The sequence below is a fragment of the Loxodonta africana genome, chromosome 22 (assembly GCF_030014295.1).
Source record: "Loxodonta africana isolate mLoxAfr1 chromosome 22, mLoxAfr1.hap2, whole genome shotgun sequence".
Classification (NCBI taxonomy): domain Eukaryota; kingdom Metazoa; phylum Chordata; class Mammalia; order Proboscidea; family Elephantidae; genus Loxodonta; species Loxodonta africana.
In genome coordinates this window covers 20852617-20867240 of record NC_087363.1, presented here as the reverse complement: position 1 = coordinate 20867240, position 14624 = coordinate 20852617, and the positions used below count along the sequence as shown (strand labels likewise).

General features: G+C 46.4%; 1 protein-coding gene across 8 annotated transcripts in view; it reads right to left on the bottom strand.

Moving 5' to 3' along the window:
• The window catches only part of POC1A (POC1 centriolar protein A), a 95587-nt gene that overhangs the window by 59958 nt on the left and 21005 nt on the right, over positions 1-14624 (bottom strand). For 7 of the 8 annotated variants that reach the window (XM_064274440.1, XM_064274441.1, XM_064274444.1 and 4 more), the window contains exons 2-6: positions 4747-4831; positions 3718-3889; positions 3124-3303; positions 1617-1724; positions 1160-1275 (exon numbers count right to left, since the gene is read on the bottom strand). In XM_064274440.1, coding sequence (XP_064130510.1) covers positions 1160-1275; positions 1617-1724; positions 3124-3303; positions 3718-3863 — 550 coding nt within the window. In that variant the 5' untranslated portion in view covers positions 3864-3889; positions 4747-4831. Of the gene's footprint in view, positions 1-1159; positions 1276-1616; positions 1725-2598; positions 2979-3123; positions 3304-3717; positions 3890-4746; positions 4832-14624 lie in introns of those variants that run through there. The other variant, XM_064274445.1, reaches the window with a different exon arrangement.

The following is a 14624-nucleotide window of genomic DNA, read 5'->3' as shown; positions in this document are numbered from 1 at the left end:
AAGTGACCTGCCCCAGGTTGCACAGCTAGGAATGCCAGAGCAGGCAGCAGAGCGCACCCTCCACCACATGCTCTTCAAGAATGGGCTCTTCTCCACCTTCTTGGGAGGTCTGCTCACCTCCACTACCCTCAAGAAAGTGCCAGCCTCTCCTACTGCCAGTCAAGCGTCTGAGAATCAGCCAGGAATAGGGCTTGCGGGAGGTGTGTATGTGGGCGGGCGAAGCTCAGCTCAAGCCCCACACCTTTGTCCAGCCACATCCTTCCCATTTTCAGGTCTGAATTTTGGAAATGGTGTCCCAAGCCAACAACCACTGTTCTTCGCACAACTCCAGCTCTGTCTCTTCCCTGGTTGGTCTCAGCCCTGAGCCCACAGTCTGCCCATCCCTGTTCTGCCCGCTGCACAACTCCCGATTCCTCCTATAGTCCCTCGCCAGCTTCCTAAACCCAAATCCCATCGCCAGCATTGGGGGCCCTCATCACCCTGCCCGGCCATACTCAGCAACCCCCAACACCTTTGGCTACCTCACCCTCATCACACTCAAGCCCCCTCTCCCAACCTGGAGCCTGCCAGCAGCCCATGTCTAGTGCCCTGCCTTCCAAGAGCTACAACTGAATTGGGGGCAAAGCCCTGGGTCTGGCTCCTGAACCTGGCCTCTAGCTAGGTCCACCCTTACACAATGGCTCATGGACCCACATCTGTGGAAGACACCATGGGGCCAGAGGTGGCCATGGTCCCAACAACAGTGACCTCTGTTGACAGCCCTGCCCCTTCACCACAGATCACCTGGGGAGGGCAGAGCCTCCATTACTGAGGGTGAATGGTATGGGCAGCTCCTGAGAAGCCTAGCGGAAACTTGAAGAGCCCTGGCCAGATATTCACTGAGGCCCCTGTCTGGCCCTGCAGCGAGCATGTGGCTCTGCCGCTTGTGGGCGGGCATCAAAGGACCTGGCAGAAGCCAGGCAGCACCACGCCCACCTTGTGACCACAGTTCCAAGCCATGCCACAGACTACCCACCCCTGGAGATCCCCACAGGCCCAGACTCTACCCACTCACCAAGGCCATCCTCAGGCAGCACAGGCCATTTAAGCACCACGGCAATAAATCAGACCCCTGGTACCAGCACGGCCCCATGGAACCAAGAAGCCAGCAGACACTCACGCTGATAATGCTGCAGCAGCCGGTGAGTCCGGACATCCCACACCTTCACTGTGTTGTCCATGCCGGCAGCAGCAATACATGTGCCGCTGGGGTGGAAGTCCACATAGGTGACAAAGCTGGAAAGACAGGGCAGCCACATGCCATAGGTCTTCCCTGGCCCCGAAGAGACGTGAAGGCGTCCAGTGCACTCCCATCCCTGTGCCTTGGCTTACGTTGTTCCCTCAGCCCAGAACACCCTCCCTCCTGCCACGTGTCTTAATAGGTGGCCAAGGGGCACCAAGGAGACACTGTGAATTGAGGTGGACTCACCAGGGACCAAGTCCCAGCATCACTTTTTAAAATACAAGTGGAGGAAGTGGCCTTCATACCCAAAGGGCAGCTGGGTAGCTTGGGGTTTCCAGTGATGGAGCCTTTTGCTTGAGGGTCCTCTTGGTGGGAGGGGGGGTGGGGTACTCACCCGCCGTGCTCACAGTATGAGTAGACACACTCCCGGCTGGTCTTGTCCCACAGCTTGACAGTCTTGTCATCACTGGCAGACACAATGAGCCGCCCATCGGGGGAGAACCTGCACCAGGCAGCAGCAGTAAAGTCACAGATTAGCAGACAACTGGGCACCACACGCCATCTTCCATGCCATACCCTCCCCTGCGCTGCCCACAGCCTGACCCCAGCAACTGCCCAGGTCACACGCCCTGTTCTGAACCCAAGTGACCCTGGGCAAGTGACTTCTCCACACTGTGTGTGTGAGAGGCAAGAATGGGGTCCCTCACAGAGCAAGGTGGGCATGGAGAAGGATACTTTGTGAAAGCCCAGCACTGCACATGGCTACATGTGGCCAGCGCTGACCGCTAGCACTGTTAGCACTAAGGTGACTAAAATCCCACCGTTGGCATCAGTATTCTGTACCCAGATCATCCCCCAAGCCTACATTTGACTCTGCATCTGAGTCGGCAAAACAAGCTGCTGACAGAAAGGCAGGAAGGTCCTAAAGACCCACCACCAAGGCCTGGTGTGGCCCTGACACTCCCAATTTGCTGGCTTGGCCCTTCTGTTCTCAGGATTTTGATCATAAGGCCCCTCAGTGCAACCGTGGACCTCCCAGAAAAAGGAAAGGGGGTCCCCAGGGGGACAGGTAACTTGTGTAGGGTCCCCAGAGCAACACAGTGCTATAGCCCCTGACCTCTGGCTCTCATGGCTTCCCGGTGTCCCCTAGCCACACCCCACTCCCCCCACACAACAGAGTGGACACATGAGAAAGATCTGTTGAAAGGAACAGAATAAGCTAGAAGTGGGCACATTCGTGTCTGCAATTCTCAAACCTTAAAAGGCCCTTCAGGTCACCTGGCTCCCTACCTCCAGAGTGCCACCCCCCACATCAAGGGGAGGGCCAGCCTTCAGGCCAACCACTCTCGGAAGTCTGTCCAGCACTGAACCCCTACCTGGAACAAAATCTCCCTTCGAGGAGCAGCACATCCCAGAGGAAAGCAGGCAAGCCTTCATGCCAGACAGACTCGAGTCCAAAGGCCAGCCCTGTCACTTCCCCATGGTGCCCTGCGGTAAAACACTGTCCCGTGCTAAGCCTCAACTTCCTCATCTGCCAAGTGGAAACTGACCCCCTGTCTTGCAGGGCTGTGAGGAACAAGGAGTCACTGTACAATGGCAGTACTGACGCTATCATTACTTTTCTTGTTGCTATGGTTCCTAAGTGGCCCCTGTTGACTTGGCTTGGGCTGCATCAGCATGGGTGTCATGGCTGGCAATGGACTTGCTTTTCGTGCATCATCTCACTAAAGCTTCCCAACAACTTACAATGTAGAACTATTATTGTTTTCTCACAGATAAGAAAACTGAGGCTCAGGGAGGTTAAAGAGTGGCTATGTAGGCTGCCCAGGGTCATGCTACTGACACCTGGTGGTCCCTCTGTACCCCCAGCCCCCAAGCTCTCTGGGAAGTTCCATGCTCACTTGGCACAGCGGACCCAGTTGATGTGCTGGCTCAGGGAGAACAGGAATTTCTGGCGATGGGTGGACCACACCTTGACTGTCTTGTCGTCTGAAGCCGTCACAAGGGACTGGCCATCGCTGCAGAAGTGGACGCTCCTCACCGTGGCTGTGTGCGCACGGAACGCCGTCGACTCACCTTTGCTGGGAGGACAGGCAGCCAGAGAGTCAGGAGGCCACGGCAGCGACAGGGAGGCCCACAGGCACATAGATGCTCTCCCTGCCCTGCCCTGCCCTGCCGGGGCCCCTCCCAAAGTCAATCCAGGCTGAGTGCCCCAGTCCCCAAAAGACAGGCAGAGTCTATCCCTCAGGAGCAGAGCACTGTCCCCACCATGCGCACTCAGCAGCAGGCCCCATAATCCCTCTGAGGACAGCCAAGGTCAGCTCAGTATTGCCCTCCTGACCTGAGGGGAGGGCCCCAACTTCAGCCCAGGCCTCTCATGGCCCCTCGTTGTCCCCCTGTGACCAGTCAAAAGAGCCAGGATGTGGACCTGGGTGAGGGTGGCTCTGGCACTGGCACCCCAGCCTCAGAGAAGCCCCTCAAAGTCTTGAACTCACACGTTGGGGACCCAGATGCGAACGGTCTTGTCACGGGAGCCTGAAGCAAGCAGGTGGCCCGAGGGCGAGAAGTGCACGCAGGTGACGGCGTCCTTGTGACCCGTGAAGCGATAGGCACGTGACTGGGGCTTCATGTTCCAAACCATGAGGCATGAGTCCGTGGAGCCACTGGCTGAGGAGAGTGGGTGACACTGGGGCCTTGGCTCTAGCAGGCCTGGAGCCTCCACCAGGATGGTGGCACACAGCCCCTGGTAGGTCCAGCTCTGCTTTCCCCAGCGTCCTCTGTGCAAACTGGCCACAGGCACACCCTACATGTACTAGACAGCAAGACCTCCCAACACTGGGCACCAACCCAAGCCAATGGGCCTTTTATCACTGAGAGGGCCTGCCTCAATTTGGAGAGCCCCAAAACAGACCAAAAATGACTCCAGTTCCCTCTTAACCTACAGGTACCACGAGGCCAGCAGCCTCTGGCAGGGGACATTGGCCGTGGAATGAAAGGGTAAGCCTCGTCCATGGCAGCAGAAAGCTGCCACCCTGACAGCTGTGTATGAGCCCCCAAGCGGCTGGGGGGGCCACTAAACTGCTGCACAAAGCAATGGGGGCAACAGGGTGCCAGCTCTGCTCAACATCCTTCTCACTGGTGGGCATCAACCAGGTGTGCCCGTGCTGCTTGTGGATGACAAACTCGATAAAGACCCAAGGAAAAGGAGCAATTCTTTAGGCCCCTTCTACAGACCAGGTCCAACATGCAGCTGGGTACACAGGGAAAGCCCAGAACCCAGTCCCACCCTCAGAGGCTATGTGATCTGGCAAGGCTTCTAACTTTGCTGATTCTCACCCTCTGTGCATGTAAAATGGAGCTCTGAAGGCCAGCACCCAGAGAGCTGGCAGGCTAAAGCAAGACGTAGATCCAGACAGAGCCCCTGTATCCTCGCTGTGCTGTGCACCCCCCAGCCCACTCCCCTGGTGGAAGCTCAGTCCTCTCAGCTCGTAACCTAGTCCCTCGGACAAGATGCCTGCTCTTACCCAACTGCTTCGTGTTGAGACTGAAGTCCACACTGGTAACTGCATCTCGGTGGCCCTTAAAATGCCTCTCCAGCGAGGGGTCCTCCTGGGGGAGAGTGTGGGTCAAATGTGGGAAGCGTGGGTGAGGAAGGGGCTTTCCCAGGGGCCAAGACTCTTCCCACAGCAGCTGCAAGGGGCTTAAAAATGTTTGAGGCGTGATCTCACGTATAGACAATCCTAAGGAATCCCCCCAAAAACTACTAAAACTAATAAGTGAGTTCAGCAAGCTTGCAGTATACAAGATCACTACACAGAAATCAATTGTATTTCTGTACACTAGCAATGAACAATCTGAAAAATAAAAAGAAAACAATTCCATTTACAATAGCATAAAAAATAGAAATAAATTTAACAAAAGAAGTGCAAGAAAAAAAATGAAACAGGACCCATACCTCACACCATGCACAAAAACTAACTCCAAGTGGATCAAAGACTTAAACATAAAGGCTAAGACGATAAAGATCATGGAAGAAAAAATAGGGACAATGTTAGGAGCCCTAATACAAGGCATAAACAGAATATAAAACATTACCAAAAATGACGAAGAGAAACCAGATAACTGGGAGCTCCTAAAAATCAAACACCTATGCTCATCTAAAGACTTCACCAAAAGAGTAAAAAGGCCACCTACAGACTGGGAAACAATTTTCAGCTATGACATCTCTGACCAGCGCCTGATCTCTAAAATCTATATGATTCTGTCAAAACTCAACCACAAAAAGACAAACAACCCAATCAAGAAGTGGGCAAAGGATATGAACATGCACTTCACTAAGGAAGATATTCAGGCAGCTAACAGATACATGAGAAAATGCTCTCGATCATTAGCCATTAGAGAAATGCAAATTAAAACTATGATGAGATTCCATCTCACTCCAACAAGGATGGCATCAATCCAAAAAACACAAAATAATAAATGTTGGAGAGGCTGCGGAGAGATTGGAACTCATATACACTGCTGGTGGGAATGTAAAATGGTACAACCACGTTGGAAATCTATCTGGCGTTATCTTAAACAGTTAGGAATAGAACTGCCATACAACCCAGAAATCCCACTCCTCGGAATATACCCTAGAGAAATTAGAGCCTTCGCACGAACAAATATATGCACACCCATGTTCATTGCAGCTCTGTTTACAATAGCAAAAAGCTGGAAGCAACCAAGGTGTCCATCAACAGATGAACGGTTAAATAAATTGTGGTATATTCACACAATGGAATACTACACATCGATAAAGAACAGTGAGGAATCTGTGAAACATTTCATAACATGGAGGAACCTGGAAGGCATTATGCTGAGTGAAATTAGTCAGAGGCAAAAGGACTAATATTGTATAAGACCACTATTATAAGATCTTGAGAAATAGTATAAACTGAGAAGAACACATACTTTTGTGGTTACGAGGGGGGGAGGGAGGGAGGGTGGGAGAGGGTTTTTTACTGATTAGTTAGTAGATAAGAATTACTTTAGGTGAAGGGAAGGACAATACTCAATACATGGAAGGTCAGCTCAACTGGGCTGGACCAAAAGCAAAGAAGTTTCCGGGATAAACTGAATGCTTCAAAGGTCAGCGGAGCAAGGGCGGGGGTTTGGGGACCATGGTTTAAGGGGACTTCTAAGTCAATTGGCAAAATAATTCTATTATGAAAACATTCTGCATCCCACTTTGAAATGTGGCGTCTGGGGTCTTAAATGCTAACAAGCAGCCATCTAAGATGCATCAATTGGTCTCAACCCACCTGGATCAAAGGAGAATGAAGAACACCAAGGTCACACGATAACTATGAGCCCAAGGAACAGAAAGGGCCCCATGAACCAGAGACTTACATCATCCTGAGACCAGAAGAACTAGATGGTGCCTGGCCACAACCGATGACTGCCCTGACAGGGAGCACAACAGAGAACCCCTGAGGGAGCAGGAGATCAGGGGGAGGCAGACCCCAAATTCTCATGAAAAGACCAGACTTAATGGTCTGACTGAGACTAGAAGAATCCCGGCGGTCATGGTCCCCAAACCTTCTGTTGGCCCAGGACAGGAACCATTCCCAAAGACAACTCATCAGACGTGGAAGGGACTGGACAATGGGTAGGAGAGAGATGATGATGAAGAGTGAGCTACTTGTATCAGGTGGAAACTTGAGACTGTGTTGGCATCTCCTGTCTGGAGGGGAGATGGGAGGGTAGAGAGGGTTAGAAGCTGGCAAAATTGTCACGAAAGGAGAGACTGGAAGGGCTGACTCATTAGGGGGAGAGAAAGTGGGAGTATGGAGTAAGGTGTATATAAACTTATATGTGACAGTCTGACTTGATTTGTAAACGTTCACTTGAAGCTCAATAAAAGTTAATAAAAAAAAAAGTGCAAGATTTGTACAGCAAAAGCTACAAAACATCACTGAAAGAAATTCAAGTCCTAGATAAACGGGAAGACATCCCTGTTCATGGTTTGAAAGACTTAACAACGTTAAGATGGTAATACTCACCAAACTGATCTACAAGCTCAATACAATTGCTATTGAAACCCCAGCTGCCTTTTTTGCTGGAATTGATAAACTAATCCTAAAATTCATATGAAAATGCAAGACACCCAGAATGGCCAAAGCAATCTTCAAAAGGAACAAAACTGGAGGACTGAAACTTCCCAATTTCAAAACTTACTGCAAAGCTACGGTAATCAAAACAGTGTAGTACTGGTATACAGACAGACATATAAACCAATGGAATAGAATTGAAAATCCAGAAATAAATCATTACATCTATGACCAGTTGATTTTCGACCAGGGCACCAAGACATTCAATGAGGAAAGAACAGTCTCTTCAACAAATGGTGCTGGGACAATTGGATAGCCACGTGCAAAAGAATGAAGCTGGACCCTTACTTCCCACCATATACAAATACTAACTCAAAATGTATCACTGATCTAAATGTAAGAGTTAAAACTATAAATCTTAGGAGAGAAAACAAAACCCAGACCCATTGCCATAGAGTAGATTCTGACTCATAGCTACTCTATAGAACAGAATAGCACTGCCCCATAGGGTTTCCAAGGCTGTAATCTTTACTGGAGCAGACTGCCACAGAGTGGTGGATGGATTTGAACCACCAACATTTCAGTTAGCAGCCACGTACTTAACCACTGTACCACCAGGGCTCCTTCTTAAGTGAAAACACAGGGTAAATCTTCATAATCTCGGACTAGGCAATGATTTCTTAGATATGACACTGTTATAGATTGAACTGCGCCCCCCTAAATGTATGTCAACTTAGTTAGGCCATGATTCACACTATTATGTGATGGTCCACCATTTTGTCATCTGATGTGATTTTTCCTATGCATTGTGTTGTAAATCCTACCTCTATGATGTTAAAGAGGCAGGAGTAGAGACAGTTATGTTAATGAGGCAGGGCTCAATCTACAAGATTAGGTTGTATTTTGAGTTAATCTCTTTTGAGATACAAAAGAAAGAAGTTAGCGGAGAGACAGGGGGACCTCCTACCACCAAGAAAGCAGAGCTGGGAGCAGAATGTGTCCTTTGGACCCAGGGTCCCTGCACTGAGAAGCTCCTAGACCAGGGGAAGACTGATGACAAGGACCTTCCCCCAGAGCCGACAGAGATAGAAAGCCTTCCCCTGGAGCTGGCACCCTGAATTTGAATTTCCAGCCTCCCAGATTGTGAGAGAATATATTTCTCTTTGTTAAAGCCACCCACTTGTGGTATTTCTGTTATAGCAGCACGAGGTAACTAAGACAGACACCAAAAGCACAAACAACAGAAGAAAAAGCAGATAAGTTAAAATTACTAAAATAAAAAACTTTTATGCATCAAAAGACACTATCAAGAAAGTGAAGAGAATGCACAGAAGGGGAGAAAACACATGCAAATCACGTCTGCTAAGGTTCTAGTACCTAGAATATATAATAAACTCAACAGCAAAAAGATAAACAACCAAATTTAAAAATGGATAAAGGACTTGAGTAAGCATTTCTCCAAAATACATACAAATAACTAGTATGCAAGTGAAAAGATACTTGACATCATTAGTCACCAAGAAAATGAAAATCAAAACCACACTGATATCTCACTTAACACCCACTAGAATAGCTAGCCTCCATGCCTCTGTCAGTCTGTCATACTATGGGGGCTTGCATGTTGCTGTGATGCTGGAAGCTATGCCACCAGTATTCAAATACCAGCAAGGTCACCCATGGCAGATGGGTTTCAGCTAAGCTTCCAGACTAAGACAGACTAGAAAGAAGGAGTCAGCAGTCTAGTTCTGAAAAGAATTAGCCAGTGAAAACCTTATGAATAGCAGTGGAACACTGTCTGATAGAGTACCAGAAGATGAGCCCCACAAGTTGGAAGGTACCCAAAATATATCTGGGGAAGAACTGCCTCCTCAAAGTAACGTTGACCTTAATGACGTGGATCGAGTCAAGGTCTCGGGACCTTCATCTGAAGATGTGGCACAACTCAAAATGAGAAGAAACGGCTGCAAACATCCATTAATAATTGGAACAAGGAATGTAAGAAGTAATGAATCCAGGGAAATTGGAAATTGTCAAAAACAAAATGGAATGCATAAACATCGATATCCTAGGCATTAAAAAACCTCTTGCTGTAGAGTTGATTCCGACTCATAGCAACCCTATAGGACAGACCAGAACAGTACCATAGGGTTTCCAAGGAGCGGCTGGTGGATTCGAACTGCTGACATTTTCTTTTTTTTATAATTTTTATTGTGCCTTAAGTGAAAGTTTACAAATCAAGTCAGTCTCTCACACACAAACTTATATACACCTTGCTACATACTTCCAATTACTCTCCCCCTAATGAGACAGCCCGCTCTCTCCCTCCACCCTCTCTTTTCACGTCCATTTCGCCAGCTTCTAACCCCCTCTACCCTCTCATCTCCCCTCCAGGCAGGAGATGCCAACATAGTCTCAAGTCTCCATCTGATCCAAGAAGCTCACTCCTCACCACGAACCACTGACATTTTCGTTACCAGTCACAGTTCACTGTTGCCCTTAACCACTGCACAACCAGAGCTCCATCCTAGGCATTAGTGAACTGAAATGGACTGGTATTGGCCATTCTGAATTAGACAATCGTTGGGTCTACTATGCTGAGAATGACAACTTGAAGAGGAATGTCGCTGCATTCACTGTCAAAAAGAAGATTTCAAGATCTATCCTAAAGTACAATGCTGTCAGTGATAGGATAATATTCATACACCAACAAGGAAAACCAGTTAATATGACTATTATTCAAATTTACACACCAACCTCTAAGGCCAAAGATGAAGAAATTGAAGATTTTCACCAATCTCTGCAGTCTGAAATTGATCAAACATACAATCAGGATGCACTGATAAATTACTGGTGATTGGAATTCGATAGTTGGCAACAAAGAAGGATCTGTAGTTGAAAAATGTGGCCTTGGTGATAGAAACGATGCTGGAGATTGTGTGATAGAATTTTGCAAGACCAACAACTTCATTGCAAATACCTTTTTTCACAAACATAAATGGCAACTATACACGTGGACCTCGCTAGATGGAATATACAGGAATTAAACCAACTACAGCTATGGAAAGAGACAATGGCAAAGCTCAACATAATCAGTTAGAAGAAAGCCAGGGGCCAATCGTGAAATAGACCCTGTGGAATAGATCATCAATTGCTCATCTGCAAGTTTAATTTGAAACTGAAGAAAGTTAGAACGAGTCCACAAGAGCCAAAGTACGACCTTGTGTATATCCCACCTGACTTTAGAGACCATCTCAAGAATAGATTTGACATGTTGAACACTTAATGACCAAAGACCAGAGCGGCTGTGGAATGACATCAAGGATATCATACATGAAGAAACCAAAAGGTCATTAAAAAGACAGGAAAGAAAGAAAAGACCAAAATGGATGTCAGAAGAGACCCTGAAACTTGCTCTTGAACATCGAGCAGCTAAAGCAAAAGGAAGAAATTATAAGGTAAAAGAACTAAACAGAAGATTTCAAAGGGCAGCTAATGAAGACAAAGTAAAGTATTATAATGACATGTGCAAAGACCTAGAGATAGAAAAACAAAAGGGAAAAACATGCTCGGCATTTCTCAAATTGAAAGAAATGAAGAAAAAATTCAAGCCCTCGAGTTGTAATATCAAAGGATTCTATGGGGAAAATATTAAAGGACGCAGGAAGCATCAAAAGAAGATGGAAGGCATACACAGAGTTACTATACAAAAAAGAATTGGTCAGCATTCAACCATTTCAGGAGGTAGAATATGATCAGGAATCAACGGTACTTAAGGAAGAAGTCCAAGTTGCACTGAAGGCATTGGCAAAGAACAAGGCTCCAGGAATTGACAGAATACCAACTGAGATGGTTCAACGAACGAATGCAACACTGGAAGTACTCACTTGTCTATGCCAAGAAATGTGGAAGACAGCTGCCTGGCCAACCAACTGGAAGAGATCCATATTTATGCCTATCCCCAAGAAAGGTGATCCAAACGAATGTGGGAATTATCAAATAATATCACTAATATCACACACGAGTAAAATTTTCTTGAAGATCATTCAAAAGTGGCTGCAGCAGTAGATCAACAGGGAACTGCCAGAAATTCCAGCTGGGTTCAGAAGAGGATGTGGAAACAGGGATATCACTGTTGATGTCAGATGGGTCTTGGCTGAAAATAGAGAATACCAGAAAGATGTTTGCCTTTGACTACGCAAAGGCATTTTGACTGTGTGGATCACAACAAATTATGGATAACGCTGCGAAGAACAGGAATTCCAAAATACTTAATTATGCTCATGAGGAACCTGTACGTAGATCAAGAGGCACTTATTTGAATAGAACAAGGGGATACTGCATGGTTTAAAGTCAGGAAAGGTGTGTATCAGGGTTGTATTCTGTGACCGTACTTATTTAATCTGTACTCTGAGCAAATAACCTGAGAAGCTGGACTATATGAGGCAGAACGGGGTATCAGGATTGGAGGGAGACTCATTAACAACCTGCATTATGCAGATGACAAACCTTGCTTGTCGAAAGTGAAGTGGACTTGAAGCACTTACTGATGAAGATTAAAGACCACAGCCTTCAGTATGGATTACACCTCAACATAAAGAAAACAAAAATCCTCACAACTGGACCAATAAACCACATCATGATAAACAGAGAAAAGACTGAAGTTGTCAAGGATTTCATTTTACTTGGATCCACAATCAACACCCATGGAAGCAGCAGTCAAGAAATCAAAAGACACGTTGTATTGAGCAAATCTGCTGCAAAGGACCTCTTCAAAGTGTTGAAAAGCAAAGATGTCACTTTAAGGATAAGGAGCACCTGACCCAAGCCATGGTGTTTTCAATCGCCTCATATGCATGTGAAAGCTGCACTATGAATAAGGAAGACTGAAGGAGAATTGGTGCCTTTGAATTGTGGTGTTGGTAAAAATACTGAAAATACCATGGACTGCCTAAAGAATTAACAAATTTGTCTTAGAAGAAGTAACCAGAGTGTTCCTTAGAAGCAGGGACGGCGAGACTATGTCTCACATACTTTGGGCATGTTATCAGTCCCTGGAGAAAGACATTATTCTTGATAAAGTAGTCAGTCAAAGGGGGAAGACCCTCAAGGAAATGGACCGACACAGTGGCTACAGCAACGGGCTCAAGCGTAACAATGATTGTGAGGATGGCACAGGACCGGGCAGTGTTTTGTTCTATTGTACACAGGGTGGCTATGAGTTGGAACTGATTCGATGTCACATAACAACAAAAAGAAGGATGGCTAGAATCAAAAAGTCAGATAGTAAATGTTGAGGAAGACGTGGAGAAATTGGAACCCTCGTACATCGCTGGTGGGAATGTAAAATGGTGCAGCCACTGTGGAAGACAGCCTGATTGTTCCTAAATGGATTACACATAGTCCCTGTATGACCCAGCAATCCCACTCCTAGGAATATACCCAAGAGAACTAAATATATGTTGTTGCTGTTGTGTGCTGTCGAGTCGATTCCAACTCACTGCAACCCTCTAGGGCAGAGTGGAACTGCCCCATAGGGTTTCCTAGGCTGTAATCTTTATAGGAGCAGATCGCCAGGTCTTTTCTCCCACAGAGCTGCTGGTGGGTTTGAACTGCCAACCTTTCAGATAACAGCTGAGCATTTAAGCCTTGCATCACCAGGGCTCCTTATTGGACATATATGTCCACATAAAAACTAATACACAAGTGTTTATCACAGCATTATCCGTAACAGCCAAAGGTGGAAACAAACCCAACGTTCATCAACTGGCAAGAGGATAGGCAAAGTTGGCGTAGCCATACGATGGGACATTATTTCACTACAAAAAGGAGTAAAGCACCGATACACGCTACAATGTGCAGGAACCTCGAAAACGTCATGCTAGTGAAAGAGGACATTCACCAAAACCCATATATTATATGGTTCTATTCAAACGAAATGTCCAGAACAGAGAAATCTACAGAGTAAGTAGATTAATGGTTGCTTAGGTGTGGAGTATGTGCCCTGGTTGTACACCTCTTAAGCACTCAGCTGCTAACCAAACCCACCCAGCAGCTCCACGGGAGAAAGACCTGGTCATCTGCTTCTATAAGGATTACTGTTGCTGTGGTGTGTCGAGTTGCTCCACTGGAGAAAAGACCGTAAAGGTTACAGCCATAGAAACCCTATGGGACAGTTCTACTCTGTCACACAGGGTTGCTATGAGTCGAAATCAACTCCATGGCACCTAACAATAAGGGCTGGGGTGGGGTGAAGGGATAGGCAGGTGTAGCTAAAGAGCATGGGGTTTCTTTTTGATGTGATGTAAATGCTCTAGAATTGTGGTGATACCCATAAAATAAACAGTAACACCTGAGAGGACCATGCTGCTTGGAAAAATCAATTATACAAGATCAAAAGGGCAATATTTGCCCAAAAGCAATGATGAGAAGGCAGGAAAAGGGTAGAAAATCAGGACAAAAGGAAACAGGGAACCCAGGGCAGAAATGGGGAGAGTGCTGACACATTGTGGGGAACGAAACCAAGGCCATGAAACACTTTACGTACAAACTCTCCAGCGGGAATCTAATTTGCTCTGTAAACTTCCACCTAACACACAATAAAAAAAATTAATTAAAAAAAATTGTGGTGATGGTTGCACATACCTGTGAATACACTAAAAATCACTGAATTATACACTTTAAGTGGCTGGATTGTATATCTTGAATTATATCTCAATAAAGCTATGTTTTTAAAAAGTGAAAACACAGCCCACAGAAGGGTGAAAATATTTACAAATCATATATCTGATAATAAACTTGTATCCAGGATATTTAAAGAACTCTTACAACTCAATAACAAAAAGATAAATAACCCAATTAAAAAGTGGGCAAAAGATCTGAGGAGACATTTCTTCAGGGAAGATATATATAAGCATGTGAAAAGATTAGTCATTAGGGAATGCAAATCAAAACTACAATGAGATTATCATTTCACACCCACTTTTTAAAATTTTTTTTTTTTTTTTAGAGTGGCTAGAAACGAGCCCTGGTTGCACAATGGTTAAGCACTTGGTTCCTAACCAAAAGGTCAGTGCTGTGGGCCCACCAGCTGTTCTGCAGGAGAAAAGATCTGGTGATCTGCTCTGGGAAACCCACACAACAACAACAATAGGGTGGTTGGAATAAAAGCAAAGGAAAGGAAGAAGAAAAAGGGAGGGAGGAAGGCAGGGAGGGAACAAGTGTTGGTGAGGGTATGGCGAATTCAGAACCCCCATACAGTGCTGATGGGAATGTAAATGGTGCGGCCACTGTGGAAAACACTTTGGCAGTTA